This window comes from Eurosta solidaginis, chromosome 3 (assembly GCF_040869045.1).
Source record: "Eurosta solidaginis isolate ZX-2024a chromosome 3, ASM4086904v1, whole genome shotgun sequence".
NCBI lineage: Eukaryota > Metazoa > Arthropoda > Insecta > Diptera > Tephritidae > Eurosta > Eurosta solidaginis.
In genome coordinates this window covers 218,735,714-218,749,584 of record NC_090321.1, presented here as the reverse complement: position 1 = coordinate 218,749,584, position 13,871 = coordinate 218,735,714, and the positions used below count along the sequence as shown (strand labels likewise).

General features: G+C 36.8%; 1 protein-coding gene across 1 annotated transcript; it reads right to left on the bottom strand.

Annotated features, from left to right (window-relative positions):
- Positions 1 to 498: 498 nt before the first annotated feature.
- VhaAC45 (Vacuolar H[+] ATPase AC45 accessory subunit) lies at positions 499 to 4,185 on the bottom strand. The gene is made up of 4 exons (XM_067775157.1): positions 3,905 to 4,185; positions 3,724 to 3,826; positions 3,382 to 3,658; positions 499 to 2,029 (listed from the first exon to the last, which is right to left on the bottom strand). Exons 1-4 carry the CDS (start codon positions 3,994 to 3,996, stop codon positions 1,299 to 1,301), a joined length of 1,203 nt encoding a protein of 400 aa, XP_067631258.1. The 5' UTR covers positions 3,997 to 4,185; the 3' UTR covers positions 499 to 1,298.
- Positions 4,186 to 13,871: the final 9,686 nt, after the last annotated feature.

The window sequence follows — 13,871 nt, the reverse complement described above, 5'->3', positions numbered from 1 at the left end:
GGCCGTATGAAGCCAAAAAACACTAGCAGGTCCACAGTGAACTCCAAAAACAGGCGTCCGACGACCTTTATGCCAGGAATTGCCCGGTGAATCCCGTACTCAAAGAACAGTACCCAAAACTTGCGGAAAAGGAACGCACACTCCCCAGGGAAACGCAAGACACTCTAGCTCAACTTCGATCTGGATACTGTAACAGGCTAAACTCTTACCTATCCTGAATCAACCCCGACATAAAAAATGTATGCCCCGCTTGGAATGTGTCCCCACATGACACCAACCATCTCTGTAATTGTAATGTGGAACCAACGCCTCTAACACACCTCTCATTATGGTTCACCCCTGTTGAAACAGCAAGTTTCCTTGGACTCCCGTTAGCGGATATTGATGACAATTTGTGATCGGTCGCACCTATTGGATGGGGCGAAGCACTGCTACAACAACAACAACAACAACAAAGAACCATAACGTCTAACGTAAATTAAAAAAAAAAGCCAAAAATATTTAGCAACAAAGAAAACCACTTTATTGAACTTCAAGATATTACATATTTAACATTTTCGTATTTGTAATTTACGTATAATACATTGATAATACAATACAGTACATCAGAATATTTTTATACATATGTACAAACATCGATATTAGTGAGGTTAATGCAAACATATCCACACACCAAATATGCTCGCAAGACGAACAAAAACATTTGCGGTTTGAAATTCCATGCAGGCATGCACACCAAACATTGCAGTCGAAGGTTAAGAAATTTAAAATAAAAATGTAAGAAAACGTAACTTCAAAATTACAACTAAAAAATTGTGCGGCCAGCATTCAAGTTTCAATTACAATTTCCACTAACCAAAATTTAAAACAAAAAAGTTAATAAATTTGGTTGATGCTGAGCTAAACGGTAGATTAATACTGTTGGAAATTGTAGGAGAAACTTGTAAATGCGCTAAACAAAATATGCAAATATTTTTACATAAATATTTAACACTTTTTGGAGAATGAACAAGTATTTAGTATACTTCTAATTTCCAGGATTTTATTATGTTTTGTTATGGAAACCATTTAAGTATACCTTGAATAATGTATTTATATACATATTTTTTAATGAACTAATTTTTAAGCTTTTTTCAAACTCAAAAGAAAAAGAAATACAGTGCTTTTAAAACTTAAGTTTTTGATATATTACGATTGAATAATAATATTTCAAAAAAGGGAATGAACTGTGCGTACAACTAACTAACAGCGCAGTGACGCTGGTCACAGTACTAGTTAGCAACTGAGCTCCGTTTTTCTCACTCATTAGCATTTATTGTAATTGTCTTGCCTTTAGGATCATCGAAGCGATCCATTGTATTAATATCCAACATCCAACAAATGCCAGCGAACATAATTGCTAACAAAATTGCCACTACAAAGAGACCAGCGAGTATAGCTGGTGTAACGAAGCCTACACAATTCCATGATTCACCGAATTTGAAATAATTATTACCCGCTGGAGTAACTTTGCTACTGAAAGGTGCTTGAAGTTGCAAAGAATTCCAAAGCAGTTTAACGCCCGTAGGCGAAGTAACGGTTAGATTGCCACAATAATAAGAGAATGTAGTTGGTGCATTTATAGCATCAGTGCGAAAAATATTCTCCTTATTATAAGTCAAGTGTTTCATGTAATAATATTGTGATACTAATTCAATATCAAAAGTGATTGTATCTGCACCATCAGCGCTAGTGAGTGTAACTGTAAAATCTGTGTTATTGTGATCTGCAACATTCATGTTGGCAATAGTTTTTTGTTTCGGAGGGTCAGTGCCGGTCTGTACTGCTAAGGTGGTATAGAAAATCTGGAACTTTGGTGTATAGAATATAGTACCACCGTCTGGTGCTGCAGTTTCTCCAACAGAAAGTGCACGACGTGAACGTTTATGCGCAGTAATGTCCTCTGTTGTTACTGCTCCGGAGGAAGACGTATACAAATAGATTGTTGGGCAGGATATTTGTTGCTTCATTAGATTTGCAATGGCGTAATCTGTTAAAAATACAAAAAAGTGTTAGTAAAAAAAATAATGATTTAAAGTAAATAAAAAAAATTCCGCAGTTAAATGTATCTGACTAAAGGAATACATAATAATATTTCGGATGTTGTTGTTGTAGCGATAAGGTTACTCCCCGAAGGCTTTAGGGAGTGTTATCGATGTGATGGTCCTTTGCCGGATACAGATCCGGCACGCTCCGGTAACACAGCACCATTAAGGTGCTAGCCCCACCATTTCGGGAACGATTTATATGGCCACATTAAACCCCCAGGCCATAACTCCCGCCCGTCGCCAAGTTTCATGAAGAGCTTGGGGTCGCCAGAACTTCGTCTGTTGGTGAAACGGGAAGGTGGGGTTGACAATTGGGTTTGGAGAATCTATATATTGCGCTGGCAACCTTGACAGGTCTGGCGGCCACCGTGGTGTGATTGTAGCGTGCTCCGCCTATCAGACCGAAGATCCTGGGTTCACGCCCCGGACAAAGCAACATCAAAATTTTAGAATTAAGGCTGTTCAATTAGAAGAAAATTTGTCTAAGCGGGGTCGCCCCTCGGCATTGTTTGGTAAGCACTCCGAGTGTATTTCTGCCATGAAAGGCTCTCGGTGAAAACTCATCTGCCTTGCAAATGCCGTTCGGAGTCGGCATAAAACAAGTAGGTCCAGTCCCGCCAATTTGTAGGAAACATTAAAAAGGAGCACGACGCAAATTGGAAGAGAAGCTCGGCCTAAAATCTCTTCGGAGGTTATCGGGCCTTACATTTTTTTTTTTTTAACCTGAACAGGTTTTAGTCGCCTCTTACGACAGGCATACCTGCCGCGGGTATATTCTAACCCCCTAACCAGCTGGGGGATCTGCTTATGTTCTGAAGGAACAGTAGCTACATGCATCAACTAAGAGTTTGTCAACAACATTAGCAACTCTCATACGGCTAACGCCGTAATTTAAGAATAACCACTCAGCTACCAGAAGGGATTATGTTGCTGCTATTGCTTTAACCGCAAGAGAGCTTAGTGTGAGTTGCGGTTATAGGCACCCCTTGTCGGAAAATTCTTTTGAATCTCCTGAACCTTCAAGTGGGATTAGTCCACTCTTATAATAAGGCATGTCAACGGCGGGGGTCATTCTAGGCCCCTTTACCCGCTGAGGCGACACAAGGATATTGAGATGCAACTGGTTTCCCTTCGAATACACTGTTTGGCGAGTAGATTTTTGCTAGGATATAACATCCATTACAGGCAGGCTTAAGTTCTAAGTAAAACTATTTTAAATCATTAAAAAAAACGAAATATATAGTGATAAGAACAAAGTGGTAAAATAATAACACCAAATACATATAAAACATACCATGCGCTTCCAATGTATCCTCACGACCTAAGCCAGTATCTTCCTCACTAAAACGCAAAAATACGACTCTGCCTGCTTTACATTTTAGAGGCGTTTCAAGTTTTCCTCCTTTAGAAATAGCAAAAGTTTCGTAGTTAGGATCGATTGCCTCTAAAACTTGTACAGGATTCTCCACGCTGCGATAGAAAGTTTTAGGCGAGACACTTTGTAGATATGCATAACACGATTGATGTTGCTCAGTACGGTTACTCTTGCACATGAAATCATGAACAGATAACTATAAAAAGAGTAACATTGTTATTGCAGTACACTTGTAAAACTTGGATGGAGTATAGTACTTACGCCCTCCTCTTGTATCACAGCAATCATGTGCTCTGCAGCCAATGGTGTTAATATACTAGCGAATTGTTCATTTTTAACTGTGGGCAGTGATGGTATTGTCGGCCTGTGGAAGAAGTGTTCAAAATGAGGAACAAATGCTGATGTTACAATGAAGTAGTGCAATGTGTAATGTATTACTCACCCTTCTGCTCCAATCAACACAACAGGCACGTTCACTGCATAAGCCACACCAATGGCAAAGGCTGCTGTCAGAAAGACAAATTTCAACATCATATTTGGTGTCGATTACTTGGCACTCCAATATGTTGTACTTAATTAAGTTCAACAAAAGAAAAGTTAGGCGAACCGAAATTTTAACCAAATTATAAGGGATAAATGGCAAAAGTCCAAACGTTTTTCACCTTCCCATGAAAATTTTTGCTGTCAAAATGCAAAATTCCTTGTAGCCTGCATATGACAGTCATGTGATATGTTCGAATGTAAGCTAACTTCGAATTTCGAAGTAACGACGAGACTCGCAATTGTTAAGCTGGAGACATTGGTGCTTTATCGGTAACCGTATCGGTAACCTTATAACAGCTGATTCGACCAACCTTATGAGAATCAATGCAATCGATTATTGGTGCCGCTAGGTCGTAACCGTATCGTAGCCATCCAATTGGGTTTTGGTTTACCGTCGTAACGATAAACAGCTGATTACGTTAGGGATACGACTACAGCGATACGACAAACGGCACCAATGACTCCAGCTTAAAAGACAGAGCCACATTAAGTTTTTCTTATTGAAGAGTACAAAGCAATCGTACACTTGCCAGTAAAATCGCCACAATCACGCAATGATGTTGCATTTTTAAATAGGAAGGAACTTCACACTTGGAAATTGAAGTTGATTTCGACTTGTTCATTCACATACAAAATTTGGGTAGACTATACATTATATGAACTCTCCCTTTCTAAAAACACCACCCCCACCCGCCGGAGGCTTATAGTTTGATTACAGTTTAATATTAAAGTTACCAAAAAAATGCAAGAAAACGCAGTGAATAAAGCTAAAATGGTGCTACCAGACTTCAAAATATGTATTAATAAAAAACCACTCAATCTAATTTAATCGCGACTTTTTCTTTTATTCCAGATTTTCTATTTTTTTTATGAAGTAAACGTAATTTATTTTAAAAAGTCGCATTTTTTAATTACAAATTTTCTATTTTTTTATGAAGTAAACGTAAATTATTAAAAAAAAATAAAAAGCGCCACAGGCGAAAATTTGGAATAAAAAATCGCGCGATTTTTTATTCCAAATATTAAATTTTTATAAAATATACGTAAATTATTTAAAAAAAATAAAAAGCGCCGCAGGCTAAAATTTCTATTTTTTCGTAAAATAAATAAATGGAGTTGAATCAAAAAGGTCCATTTTCTTCCTTGGTACCATTTGAAATTTTTTCATTCGTTGGAACAATTTAAAGCATCTGGTAGCACCAATCAAGCAGTGAATTAGATAAAATGGCTGTATGCTTGTGTACGCGGAAAGTAAACAAATAAATTATTGAGCTTTACAATACATCATTCGCATTTTCAATCTCGTAGTGAACGGTTGGCTGAAATTCCTTGCAGTTCAACCATATGGAAAATTGGGCTTTATAACATGTGGTTGAGTACAAATCCAGACCGCAAGGAATTTCACAGCGTTACGCGTGAGTAAAACGTGTTTCGTGTCAAAATCAACATTTTCAAAAAATAAAATTAAAAACACTAAATAATTGTGCGTGTTATGAGTTCGTCGTAAAAAAAAAAATGCAACTTGTGCAAAAAGATTATATTGCTATCGGGCAAAAATCTGAATAAAAAAAGAAAATTAAACTAAAAATATGCATTTTGTGCAAAAAATACATATAATTGCTATCGGGCAAAATCAAATTTAACATTAAAATGTTAAATGAAAAAATATAAGTAAAACCTTCGTTTTACATAAATTCATACATATATGATAAACGGAACATATAACGGGGTAGAAAGGACCTCATATATAAACTGCGATAAAAGTGCGATAATATACATATAACTCCACCAAGGACAAAAAGAACAAATAACGGGATTGAAAATTTATTATATATTAATGTACAATCATGTACACATAACCAGAATGAATATAAATTATTTAAAATATATACCTGAGACGACGTAAATACTTTTACAAACCTATAAATAATTACCCAAATTGGATAAAAGTCAAATTAAAATAAATAAGACAAATTGAATATAACATGGCGTGGTGCAAGTAAAAACCAACCCTAATTGAAAATACGAACAATTACAATAATTATTACCAAATTGCAAGCTGCTACACATGGTTCTGGCCACCTTGGTACTACGATTGTGTATTAGTGGAGCAAAAATTATATATACAAAAATCTGAAAAAAGAACCATCCGACATACAACCTGGCGTTATGGACTAGCGTCCGTGCCATTCAACCAAACCCCAAAAAAAAAAAAACTTTACAATAATACGTAAATTTAAACAAATGAAAATAGTTTTTTGTGGTTTTATAAACATTATAAAGTGTACTTATGTATAAAATTCTTGTGAAAGTTTTCGTATGTAGATAAAAAGTGATGTATATAACATGGTAACTTTAACAACTAATTACTAGTAAATTGTTAATAACAATTAAAAATTACTTACTGATTCTCGTTGCGGAACTGCAAAATTTCAAACTTCAAACCCCTTTGGTTTACGAATAAAACCAATTGGTCCCTTAATGTATAGCCGACCCCAAAATTTCGTGAAGCTTATAAAAATTCTCACTACACAAGAAAAATACTTGCTAACATATTTTATGTCCTATCGCTACCAAAAATATCGAGAGAGTTATCAAACGACGCGTCTTGACATCAGTATTAATAATCCGAAGGCGGAAAAGGGTTGGATTTTATATAAGGTGCCACGATTTTCAAGCTTTTGTTGATTTGTAGGGGTAGAGGGGGGTCCTAAAAATCACAAACTTATCATCCGCAGCTCCAGGAAACTCTTAGTTTATGAAATATAAGCATTTTAATTTCCAAATTTAGTAAAATTTCAACTTAAGTCCTGCACTTAAAATTCGGGTCGCACATGTCGATAGCGGTATCAAAGGACGCGTATTTGCGTCAAGATTCAGGATCCGAAAGCAGAAATTATATTTTTTATCTCGTTTAAAAGTTATTCGCGGAAAACACGTCAATGAGAAAGAGAGGGCGATAGGCCCCACGTACACCACAGCATTCTTTTACATGCATAGAGTGCCGTTGAGGCCTTCTTGACCCTCTCCTCCACGTTGAGCTTCCATGACAGCTTACTGTCTAGGATGATTCCTAAATATTTTGTGCAAGGTTTTTCCTGTAAGGTCACCCCTCCTAACTTAGGCCTGGTCCAATTTGGGACCTTGTACCTCTTTGTAAACAAGACCATATCCGTCTTCTCCGCATTGACTTTCAACCCTACATTAGATGCCCAGGTATGAATATCGCGAAGAGCCCGATCCATCAAAGAACTAATCGTTGGAAGGCAGTTTCCACTTATGACAATTTCAACGTCATCTGCGTAAGCCCTAAGTTTTACGGGTCCCTCACCGAATTGCCTGAGCAGTTGGTTGATGACCAGCGTCCACAGCAGTGGTGATAGCATCCCTCCCTGCGGCGTGCCCCTGTCCACTGATTTCGTGGCCTCGTACAATCCCCATTGTGATGTAATCTTTCTGCAATTTAACATGCAGCCGATCCATCTGATTAAAGCAGGATGTACTTTAATGTAATTAAGACCATCCATAATCGCCCATTTTGCAACATTATTGATATACTGAGATACGATATATTGAGATACGACTACTGCGATACGACAAACGGCACCAATGACTCCAGCTTAAAAGACAGAGCCACATTAAGTTTTTCTTATTGAAGAGTACAAAGCAATCGTACACTTGCCAGTAAAATCGCCACAATCACGCAATGATGTTGCATTTTTAAATAGGAAGGAACTTCACACATGGAAATTGAAGTTGATTTCGACTTGTTCATTCACATACAAAATTTGGGTAGACTATACATTATATGAACTGGGGGTGAGGTTGGGTGTGGTGGGAGGGTCCGGGGCAACTCTCCCTTTCTAAAAACACCACCCCCACCCGCCGGAGGCTTATAGTTTGATTACAGTTTAATATTAAAGTTACCAAAAAAATGCAAGAAAACGCAGTGAATAAAGCTAAAATGGTGCTACCAGACTTCAAAATATGTATTAATAAAAAACCACTCAATCTAATTTAATCGCGACTTTTTCTTTTATTCCAGATTTTCTATTTTTTTTATGAAGTAAACGTAATTTATTTTAAAAAGTCGCATTTTTTAATTACAAATTTTCTATTTTTTTATGAAGTAAACGTAAATTATTAAAAAAAAATAAAAAGCGCCACAGGCGAAAATTTGGGATAAAAAATCGCGCGATTTTTTATTCCAAATATTAAATTTTTATAAAATATACGTAAATTATTTAAAAAAATAAAAAGCGCCGCAGGCTAAAATTTCTATTTTTTCGTAAAATAAATAAATGGAGTTGAATCAAAAAGGTCCATTTTCCTCCTTGGTACCATTTGAAATTTTTTCATTCGTTGGAACAATTTAAAGCATCTGGTAGCACCAATCAAGCAGTGAATTAGATAAAATGGCTGTATGCTTGTGTACGCGGAAAGTAAACAAATAAATTATTGAACTTTAGTGATGGACGATATGGCGATTTTGAGCTATCAGTGAAAATAGATATGGCTATTTTTGAATATCGGCTATTTTTTATAGCTATAGCGATCGCTTTATTTCAACAAGCGATTCCATACAGAAGAGCGATTTTGAGCTATCAGTGAATATAGGTATGGCTATTTTTTACAGCTATGGCTATTTTTTACAGCTATGGCGATCGCTTTAATTTATCTTTAATAAGCGAATCTGCAATTATTTGTATACTTGTATATAAGAAATGAATGTTTAAGTCTTTTTACCAGAGTAGATTGAATGTTATACATTAATTTATACTAAATTAAATTTTATTAGAATATATGAACCAAAATTGGAATAAAAAGAAAAAAGTATGTACCTTTAATTGTAAACTAATGTAATGTGAAATTCTAATTTTCTGAGATGTTATGATATATATTATTAACTGGCTGACGACAATATGTTCAGACTCGTATTACACTCAATGAGATGAAACTAGCTGAAAAAAATGTATATGCATCTTTGTTTTATAAATTTTGTTAATTGAAAATGCTTTGATTTTTAAATGTAAGATGAATCAACCCGAAATAAATCTGTATATATAACACCATAAAAACATGATTTATTTACTATATTATACTACACCGATGTATTTAGAAATACTCCGCATGAATTTATTCTGAAAGTTGTATTTGGCTGCATAAATTTGTACAGTAAAGTGAATCAATTTTTAATGAAAAATACAGAGGAAAAATATAGCAAATTCTTCAAACTATTACAAAAATATTCTTTAGCAGAAAATTAGCCACCCACTGCAGTGCCCTAGAAATTAGCCGGAGAATTCAACCATATATAAACCATATGACAAATCTTGAATTGCATTCTCCCAAAAACCTTAAATTTTGAGTTAATCTGTTTACAATAAGACGAGTGATATATATTTCTTTTATACATTTCATGAAATTAAAGTTTTAAAATTAACTTATATTGCTTGTTTAATATTTTGAGAAATATTAATTATTTTATTATAAATACTTAAATATAAAATCAAAATATAACGAATTTTATATTTTATGATTGGCGTTTAATAAGATAAGCATTTTAGCCTTTCATAATCTAAGCGCATTCTTCTCTCGCTTAAATAAGGCCGGCTTGAGAAAAAAGTCTTTCACAGGGAACCGATGTTCCTAAACGCCCCAACTTTTCGCGAGCTATAGGAGATAGATTGGGATACTTGTAATTGTTTTTTCTGCCACCATAAAAAAGGATCAGCTTTGCAATTACAGTTTCTTCTATATACCTCTGCACTTCGATAATTGCTCTTGAATGAGTTGTGCCTTGCGGTCTCTTTGATCTTTGCGTTGATTATTTTTGAGTTCGATCTTTCGCTTGTTTGTAAAAATTACCCAAACCACGTGGCTGCTTTTCTAGCCGAATTCACAATGTCGTCGTTCTAGATGTTGCACAAGTTTGCTTTGTTCCGTTCGCTGTTTCGGAAAGTAAAGCACACAGATGAGCAATGATGAACGATATCTCACTATCGATGATTGCATCGCTGCTATTAGTATTAGAATTCCATGCTGAAGGAAAATCGCCAATCGCTATAATCGCTATAATCGCTATTGGCGATATTCTGCCAGAGGTGATTGTCATTCAAAAGAATCGAATGAAGGAAAATAGCCAATCACTGATATATTTGGATTGCAATAGCTATAGCTATTAGCGATTTGTCAATAGCGGCGATGCAATCACCAATAGCGAAATATCGAGCCATCACTATTGAACTTTACAATACATCATTCGCATTTTCAATCTCGTAGTGAACGGTTGGCTGAAATTCCTTGCAGCTCAACCATATGGAAAATTGGGCTTTATAACATGTGGTTGAGTACAAATCCAGACCGCAAGGAATATCACAGCGTTACGCGTGAGTAAAACGTGTTTCGTGTCAAAATCAACATTTTCAAAAAATAAAATTAAAAACACTAAATAATTGTGCGTGTTACGAGTTCGTCGTAAAAAAAAATGCAACTTGTGCAAAAAGATTATATTGCTATCGGGCAAAAATCTGAATAAAAAAAGAAAATTAAACTAAAAATATGCATTTTGTGCAAAAAATACATATAATTGCTATCGGGCAAAATCAAATTTAACATTAAAATGTTAAATAAAAAATATAAGTAAAACCTTCGTTTTACATAAATTCATACATATATGATAAACGGAACATATAACGGGGTAGAGAGGACCTCATATATAAACTGCGATAAAAGTGCGATAATATACATATAACTCCACCAAGGACAAAAAGAACAAATAACGGGATTGAAAATTTATTATATATTAATGTACAATCATGTACACATAACCAGAATGAATATAAATTATTTAAAATATATACCTGAGACGACGTAAATACTTTTACAAACAGATAAATAATTACCCAAATTGGATAAAAGTCAAATTAAAATAAATAAGACAAATTGAATATAACATGGCGTGGTGCAAGTAAAAACCAACCCTAATTGAAAATACGAACAATTACAATAATTATTACCAAATTGCAAGCTGCTTCACATGGTTCTGGCCACCTTGGTACTACGATTGTGTATTAGTGGAGCAAAAATTATATATACAACAATCTGAAAAAAGAACCATCCGACATACAACCTGGCGTTATGGACTAGCGTCCGTGCCATTCAACCAAACCCAAAAAAAAAAAAAAAAAACTTTACAATAATACGTAAATTTAAACAAATGAAAATAGTTGTTTGTGGTTTTATAAACATTATAAAGTGTACTTATGTATAAAATTCTTGTGAAAGTTTTCGTATGTAGATAAAAAGTGATGTATATAACATGGTAACTTTAACAACTAATTACTAGTAAATTGTTAATAACAATTAAAAATTACTTACTGATTCTCGTTGCGGAACTGCAAAATGTCAAACTTCAAACCACTTTGGTTTACGAATAAAACCAATTGGTCCCTTAATGTATAGCCGACCCCAAAATTTCGTGAAGCTTATAAAAATTCTCACTACACAAGAAAAATACTTGCTAACATATTTTATGTCCTATCGCTACCAAAAATATCGAGAGAGTTATCAAACGACGCGTCTTGACATCAGTATTAATAATCCGAAGGCGGAAAAGGGTTGGATTTTATATAAGGTGCCACGATTTTCAAACTTTTGTTGATTTGTAGGGGTAGAGGGGTCCTAAAAATCACAAACTTATTATCCGCAACTCCAGGAAACTCTGTGAAATATAAGCATTTTAATTTCCAAATTTAGTAAAATTTCAACTTAAGTCCTGCACTTAAAATTCGGGTCGCACATGTCGATAGCGGTATCAAAAGACGCGTATTTGCGTCGATTCAGGATCCGAAAGCAGAAATTATATTTTTTATCTCGTTTAAAAGTTATTCGCGGAAAACACGTCAATGAGAAAGAGAGGGCGATAGGCCCCACGTACACCCCAGCATTCTTTTACATGCATAGAGTGCCGTTGAGGCCTTCTTGACCCTCTCCTCCACGTTGAGCTTCCATGACAGCTTACTGTCTAGGATGATTCCTAAATATTTTGTGCAAGGTTTTTCCTGTAAGGTCACCCCTCCTAACTTAGGCCTGGTCCAATTTGGGACCTTGTACCTCTTTGTAAACAAGACCATATCCGTCTTCTCCGCATTGACTTTCACCCCGACATTAGATGCCCAGGTATGAATATCGCGAAGCGCCCGATCCATCAAAGAACTAATCGTTGGAAGGCAGTTTCCACTTATGACAATTGCAACGTCATCTGCGTAAGCCGTAAGTTTTACGGGTCCCTCATCGAATTGCCTGAGCAGTTGGTTGATGACCAGCCTCCACAGCAGAGGTGATAGCATCCCTCCCTGCGGCGTGCCCCTGTCCACTGATTTCGTTTGCGTACAATCCCCATTGCGATGTAATCTTTCTGCAATTTAACATGCAGCCGATCGCCCATTTTGCAACATTATTGAAAGCCCCGGCAATGTCCCAGAAGACTCCTAGAGCATACTCCTTATATTCCAGGGATTTCTCTATGCTTATTACCACCCTATGCAATGCGGTGTCTACCGACTTGCCTTTGGTGTACGCATGCTGTGTTGTGGAGAGCAGCTTTTCATCCACGTTGGACTTTATGTACACATCTATCAGCCTCTCAAAGGTTTTGAGCAGAAATGATGTTAAGCTAATGGGTCTATAGTCTTTGGAATACATGTGACCGATCTTCCCCGCCTTTGGTAGAAAAGCTACACGAGCAGTTCTCCAAGAGTGCGGTACATGATTCAGTCGTATGCACCCATCGAATATTTTTTTAAGCCATTCTACGAACGCCCTACTTGAGACTTGTAGCATGGCCGGGAATATACCATCTGGGCCCGGCGATTTAAACTTAGAAAACGGCTTCACTGCCCACTCGATCTTGGTATCGGTCACCAAGCCCGGCACTACTAGCTCCGTGATCGAAGTGTGAGTGATGTCTGCTGGCTCCTCTTAACCGTCTCCCGATGGGAATTGTGTATCGAGAAGCACCTCAAGGGATTCCTCACTATTACGTGACCATTCCCCGTTCTCTTTCTTTATTAGTCCCTGGACTATGTTTCCCTTTGCCAGGACTTTTTTCAACCGTGCTGTTTCGCTGGAGCACTCTATGTCCGTACAGAAACTTTTCCATGAGTTTCTCTTCGCCCTGGTAATTTCGCGCTTGTAGATTCTCAGTATATCCCTGTACTCGTCCCGACACGCTTCGCTTTCCGCGGTCTTTGCGAGCTTAAACATTTCTTTTATCTGTCTTCTTAGAAGACTCATCTCATTGCTCCACCATGGCGGCTTTGCTTTTCCTCTGAATGTTCTTAGAGGGCAAGCTTTGTTCAGTCATAAGCGTCCTTGTTAGGAATTCATTCGACTCCTCCAGTTCCTCTACATTAGCAACCTCTTTGGGTTGTCCCAGTTTTGTTTCTACATGTTTCTGGAATTTAGTCCAGTTCGTTGACCTAGGGTTTGTAAAGGTTCCTCCCTTCTCTACCCTCTTTAGGGGGATGTTGAAGCTGATATACGCATGGTCGGAGAAGGATGGTCTATCAAGAACCATCCAATCATACCTTGATATATCACGCTCGGAGCTCAATGTAATATCCAGAACATTGCTGGATGTTGGACCAATGTATGTAGGGACATTTCCCCTGTTGGCTATCTGCAAATTGGTTTGCAGGATGTAACAAAACAGAGATTTGCCTCTCTCGTTCGTATCTGCTCTTCCTCACGCATTGTGGTGCGCATTTGCATCTGCGCCTATGACCAACCGCCCTTTGCGCCCTTGCTCCTGTACTAGCCTTTTGCACTCCATCGGTGGGACCTCCGCAGCATGGGCCATGTAG

What these genes read in the sequence shown, in the direction of transcription:
- VhaAC45 (XM_067775157.1), bottom strand. Translation starts at nt 3,996, where the DNA reads ATGATGTTGAAATTTGTCTTTCTGACAGCAGCCTTTGCCATTGGTGTG. An exon ending in CTGTGATACAAGAGGAGGGC is followed by an intron (nt 3,659 to 3,723) that starts GTAAGTACTATA and finishes CTCTTTTTATAG; the next exon opens with TTATCTGTTCATGATTTCAT. An exon ending in GGATACATTGGAAGCGCATG is followed by an intron (nt 2,030 to 3,381) that starts GTATGTTTTATA and finishes TATTTTTAACAG; the next exon opens with ATTACGCCATTGCAAATCTA.